This window comes from Setaria italica, chromosome IV (assembly GCF_000263155.2).
Source record: "Setaria italica strain Yugu1 chromosome IV, Setaria_italica_v2.0, whole genome shotgun sequence".
Lineage (NCBI taxonomy): Eukaryota > Viridiplantae > Streptophyta > Magnoliopsida > Poales > Poaceae > Setaria > Setaria italica.
In genome coordinates, this window is record NC_028453.1 from 3,880,702 (window position 1) to 3,887,030 (window position 6,329).

At 50.5% G+C, this 6,329-nt stretch overlaps 1 protein-coding gene and 1 long non-coding RNA gene across 2 annotated transcripts; both read left to right on the forward strand.

The window, feature by feature from the left end:
- Positions 1-6: 6 nt before the first annotated feature.
- On the forward strand, positions 7-1,205 carry LOC101755129 (probable E3 ubiquitin-protein ligase RHY1A; the record flags this gene model as incomplete). Its single annotated transcript, XM_022826216.1, has 3 exons — positions 7-147; positions 222-334; positions 423-1,205. Coding segments are annotated over 3 exons (636 nt in total), but the record flags the coding sequence as incomplete, so codon positions are not given.
- A 2,463-nt stretch (positions 1,206-3,668) lies between these two features.
- LOC111257125 lies at positions 3,669-5,166 on the forward strand. The gene is made up of 2 exons (XR_002677536.1): positions 3,669-4,548; positions 4,649-5,166. It is a non-coding gene; the product is annotated as an uncharacterized LOC111257125 (long non-coding RNA).
- The last annotated feature ends 1,163 nt before the right edge of the window (positions 5,167-6,329 follow it).

Consider the following 6,329-nt stretch of genomic DNA (forward strand, 5'->3'; position numbering starts at 1 on the left):
GCGCGGAGGCGGCGGCTCCGGCAGGGCGGGGCGGGGCCGGGCGGGGAGGTGGGCGGGGGCACGAGGCGGCCATCCTTCTGCCTGTACGCGGCCGGGCACGGAGGGCACCCGGCCGCTGGCCATGGCGGCGCTGGCAGCTCCGGCAAGGTAAGGGAACTGATCGCCCGTCTTGCCATTCGACGCTACATTTTTGGTTGTCGTTGATGATTTGTCTCCAGCAGCGGAGCAGCGTGATGGAGATGCTACACGGGTGGACGCTGGACAGCCATGCCCGGGAGGCCAAAGAGCGGCTGGACCAGAAGCTCAGGAGCAAGAGGGAGGCCGCCATCAAGAGGTAACCAAGAACTCAACGCGTCGATCGATGCGCCCAGAGACTTGCTCAGTGTCAGCCTGAACAGGTTACTTACGGTTTGATCCTGCAGGCATCACAGCACGGGGAGCATAAAGCTGAGCCGGCCCCACCACCACGGGGGCGCCGGTGCCGCCGGCGCCGCCGGCGCGGACGAACGCGGCGAGAGCTCAGCGGCGTCGGCGATGTGCGGTGTGCAGAGGGAAGTGTACTCGAGGAAGGGCGTGATGCGGCGGCTGATGCGGTGGAGCCGGCCCCGGTGGGCCGCGGCGGAGCAGGCGGAGTGCGCGGTGTGCCTGGACGATTTCCGCGCGGGCGACGTCCTGGCGCACCTCCCCTGCGGCCACCGCTTCCACTGGGCTTGCGCCGCGCCATGGCTGGAGGGCACCTCCCGATGCCCCTTCTGCCGCGCCGCCGTCGACGCCAACCCACCACAGCCCGCCGCCGGCGCCTAGCCCTGGTGCCGGCGGCCCCGGCCGGTGTGCGCCTACCTCGGCTAGAAAGCAAAGCAAAGCTAATCTGCCGCCGATCAAGCTCGGCAGCGAGCTAAGCCACACCATTGCCGTGCCGTCGGGAAAGTGGAGACGAGCGCGATGAGCACGAGACATCCGTGAACCTGTTGCCGGTTTCGCGCGCACCCGGCGCGTGTCGATCCGGCCGTGTCCCGTGTTCCCTAGAGCAATCGATGAGCGTTTTTGCCGTGGCGAGTAGTCACTCACTGAACAGTGTGTTAGAGATTCCAGGGTACTCCTTTCCGTGTAAATTTTCGTCTGATCCAGGAGGAAGGGAACTGTAAATTCGATCGAAAGCCTTGGTTTACAGTTTTGCTTTGAACTTAAATTGCTCATTTGAAGTTTTGAGTCGGGGTCGGAGGTCCCCTTTGGGACAGTGGATTTTGTTCCCTGTGATGACACAGGATTTGAACCCATTCTCGGTTTGATCCTGTCGTGGAACTTGTGCTTTCCAAAGGAGGCCGAGTGATGCGATACCCTTTTTTTTTTTTGGAAGGAATGATGCGATACCTATTCCGTTGCTGATTCTGATACGCCATATCCAAATGTGCTAGTGGCAGCACTACCAGACTTGTCGTCTGCACAGTGCAGAAAGCCAGAGACTGCCATACTGCTCGAGTGACCGGAGCTGACTCAGTCGTTTGGACACAGCGATGCCTCCCAGAGACTGACCGCTGAGCTAGGCAATCTCCCGGCTCTGGCCTAGCTGCAGATCAGAATTCAGGCCGTGTTTAGTTGGGGAATTTGGGAGGTGCCAAATTACTGTTACAGCACTGTAGCACACTGTAGCGTTTCGTTTGTATTTGTGAATTATTGTCCAAATATTGACTAATTAGGCTCAAAAGATTCGTCTCGCAAAGTACAACAAAACTGTGCAATTAGTTTTTAATTTCATCTACATTTAGTACTCCATGCATGTACCGCAAGTTTGATGTGATGGGGAATCTTCTTTTTGCATAGTGTCAAAGTTGGGAGTTGGGAGTAACTAAACATGGCCTCAGAAACCAGCCGGACTCGGCGTTCCAGCGGGCTCGCGACTGGTCCTCGTCGATCTAGTCGTCATCCTCATCCTAGACACTAGACCTGCTTGGCTCATCCGAGCGATCCCATCCCGGACCGGCGCGCGGGCGCAGTCACGTGGGCCGCCCGGGACGGCGATCCTTGTCGCCATCCTCCTCCGAATCCGGCGCAGAAAAAAAAAAGCTTGGCGTGGTGCCTCCAATGGCGCATGCGTCAGCGTCACGTCCGTTTCTACCACGCCGTGGCAGCGACTTTACCACCACCACCACCACCCCTCAATGGCCGGTGAAAGCTTTGTGTTGTGTTGGTGTGAGCACGAAAGTGGTAGGGTTTCTAGAGACCTGCCTCGTGGCCACAGCCTTGCTGGTGTGCTTGGCGCTGCCGCTGGAAAAGCTTTGGCTGAAAGGAGTTGCATCACAATAATGGAGGGGAGATCTGCTTGGGCTGAATCGTGTCAAACAAGATCATCTTCCTTTTTTTCTTTTTTTCTGATTGCTTTCTTCATAAAGAAAAGAAAGGCAGGCGTTAATGGGTCATGGGCCCTGGAACGCGTACGCGTGATGGGCCATCAACATCCTCTGAAAAAGTCCGTTACAAGCCCAGGTTCAGGCGTTAAGCGGTCAGCCGTTACTGCGCATGAGTTTGTCCTCCAAAAAAATAAAAATAAAAAAAATACTGCGCATGAGTTTAGTCCCACACGGAAACTTGGAACACCAGTTGAGCAGTTGCTTCAGCATATAATCAGGGGTTAGGCTACCTTGGCAACATACTTACCTGGACGGGGTCTATGGGCGATCAAGAAGATCCATGGCCTAGATCAATGATCCACATTGCACTTAGTGGATGCGTTGGTTTACCATCTCCTCAAGTAGGAGAGTGGACGTCGTAATTTGTGGTAGAGGGGGTACGCGTTCGCGCGGCCCCTACCAATTCGAAGTTAAATTTTGTTTTTAATAGTTTTACATTTTGTGTTAATTTTTTTAGGGCTTGTCAAATTATATATGAAGGCTAAACCAACCACATCATAGTAACATTTGGTAAATGGAGCGTTTTCGATTGTGGCACCGTAGCAAACAACTTTAGCACTGCCACGCTGGTGATGGAAACCTCTGCACCGAAAGGCATTCCACCACGATGTGACGATCGGTAGAAACTACCACGCTAGTGATGGAAACCTGTGACGAGTGACGATCGGTACAAACTAGAAAGATCTGGTGTCATTCATGTCAAACAAAAGCAGCCTTTCTTTACTGGCAAAGAAAGGTAAAATCGTGTTTATCCTTGCCTCGTTAAAGGAAGATCGTAATGGGCCCTGAGCTATAGTTGAATGAAGCGCATATGCCAATGGGCCACCGTAGTCTTGCGGCCCAGGCCGCGTATCCTATATATCTTCTCGTAGTTTTTTTTCACTAAAGACTTCCGCTGTTTGAGATGCATGCGCACAATTCTTATCCTTTGGATTCTTCTTCCACTTCAACCCTAACCCCTGCTCTTGCACACGCCGCCGCCTCCGACCACGCTGTCGCCGGCCCCCGCACGTCGCCGCCCCAACGTCCGCGCCGCTCTCGACCCTAAGCAAGGGCGCACCCCGACGCCCGCACCGCCCCCGGCCCTGCCGGCGCTGCCCCTGCTGCTCGCCGCCGGCCCCTTGCTGTTGCGTGCGACGCCAGCCTCGCGGGCGCCGCCACCGGCCACGCGCGCCGCCCGTCCGCCACCGCTGGCCCCGCGCGCCGCCCCTATAGCTGCCGGCTTCGGGGAAGAAGAAGAAAAAATAGCATCTCCAAAATGTTGAACTTCATGTTATAAAATATTAAATTTGTTATTTCCATATGTTGAAATAGATAATGAAAAATATTGAACACAATGGCTTTCTACCAAATGTTGATATATGATTCGAAAAATGTTGAGTTTATTGTTTTTAAATGTTAGTCTGATTTTGTAAAAATGTTGAATCTAATATACTAAAATGTTGATATTGAATTTTAATTTGGGCCTAATGGACTTTTAAAACCATAAGGCTTAACCACCCCCCGGCGGGCTGCCAATGGACCTATCACGCTACAATTACGAAGGCACACGGGAACTTTCGACATGTTTAACGCAAAAAGAGAAAAGGCATCTATGTACATCCTTTTTAAACCCACGTTCCGAAAAAAAAATAGTCCCGACCACGAACAGGCTTAGCTTAATCTTGTGTGATCTGTGATCATCGAGAGGCAAAGTCAACGGTTACGATCAATTGGAAGCATAAAGCTTTATACACAAACACAATGCACCTACCTGATGGCGTGGCGTGCGTTGTCAACGGACGACCGTAGCCACGGGCGAGTAGTAAATTGCACCAGCAGCAGCAGCAGCAGCTGATCGGCAAGCAGGTGCAGTATAATACTGCAGCCATGCACCTACCAGACTGCTTTGCTCGAGATTGGCTCTGGGCCTCTGGCACCAATTCGACACCCTCGCATGTATGTATACAGCACAAGTAGTTGACGAGAGACTCGGCATAATCCCCAACCTCCGATCGATCCCCAACTAATTCTTCCCTGAACCCCGGCTAGAAGCTGCCGCCATGTTCCGCAAGGTCTTCGCTTGGGTGCTCGTCGTCGTCTTCCTCATGGCCGGCTTCATGTGCTTCCGCCCCAACAATCTGCTCCACGCGCACTCCCGGTACGTGCACTGTGCATGATCGACTCGCACGATCAGTTGCAGTTCAGGATTTCCGATGCGATCGCGAGCAGCTAACGACATGCTGTGATGCGTGATTCAGGACTAGGTGGGAAGAAGGCATGGATCGCACCCGGCGTTACCCTGGCCGCCGCCGCCGGCGGCGGCGGAGGCAGGTTCAGCAGGAGGAGCGTATGGAACAGGCGCCTGTCCCAGGGGACGAAGACGAGGTCAGTGGCGGCAGTTCTTGTGCCGCCGCCCCCACCGCAGGTGCGGAGGGTTCGATTTCGGCATCGACCTAGGTGTTCGTGTCCTTCAATTCCGTGGACATACACGTAATAGTGTGTAGTTTTGAAACGTTCGTGCATCTGTCGCAACGATGAAGACTGCCGTTTGGGCACACTTACTCTCCTTGTACACGTCACTGTTTACCTATATGATGGCCGGCAGGAGCATCGGCAGGAGCAAAGCCAGAATTTAATATGGAGGGGCAAAGTGTAGTAAATAGATTATTGAGTGAAGAGATTATTGAGAAACTCACAGAGCATAATGAGCAATATGTGCTAATGTCAGGTCAGGATATATTCGTGTCGGGATAAATTATTAAGCATTATTTGACCATTGATATTCGCGTCGCAATGGCAATATATTTGGCAAGACTAGAATCTTCAGTATTTAGGAAATTAATCTTATATCATCATATTAATTATATTTTTGGACGGTGATTTATTTTTGATTAGGACTACTTAATTTTATATTTACTATTGATAAGTTTACCCTCATTGTTCTTTTACATATTTGATTATATGCATTGTTCAACTAAAAAATAATATGTTAACATAAACTAACAATACATTTTAGGAGTTTGGCATAAATGTTTTATAAAGCCTCGTGTACTTGTTTAGAAAGGGAAAATGATCTAAAATAACAGAAATAAACATGCTTCACTTGTTCGTTGAATACATGAGAAGAAGAAGAAAACCTAATGTCCTTGTAGTGTAATTTTAAATTTTAATTCAATTTTAACTAATCAACAAATAACTTGAAAAGCAATAGTCTGGTCATGATCAACAATTTTTCATTAACAAAAATTAAGAATATTGAATAATAGAAAAATTACATATCCATCTACTTTGCTTAATATTCGGTGCACCAATTTACCAAATTATTGCACTAGCTTGGGAATTTTACAAGTTGTTGGACCAATCTACACCCACCTATCGAGTTATTGTACTAAATTGGGCATTTTATAAGTTGTTGGACCTAAATATTTTATGGTGGGTGCAATTTACTCTAGATTATTAGGTGCTACACTTTTTTTTGATTTGAGTTATGATGAAAATTTGTGTGCAATAGTAGAGTGCAAGGGGGGCATAGGCCCCCTCCAGGCTCACCCCTAGCACTGGAGGTGGAGTCGGGATGGCATAAACCACCCCAAATCCAAACCTCCGGTTGTGATTATCGACGTGGTGGTCACTAGACTCTGGCGTCCCCTTCTCGAAAAAAGCTACATCAGCGACATGCATTTGGAGTGCCTGCTTGAGATCCCCGAGGAACTAGTTCAGGCTGGTCGATGAGGGAGCTGAACGTCTTGCCGTCGATGACGAGTAGCTTAATGCGGTTGCTGAGATATGAGACCGCGTGCTGCAGATTGGAGACACACTTTTCGACTTCTGGCTTCCAAGCATCGAATTCCTTATTTGTCAGCCATTTCCTTCATTGCCATCTTCAGTTCAACAATCCCCCTTGTTTCTCTTTCTGAGCATGGAGAGGATGCAGTCAAA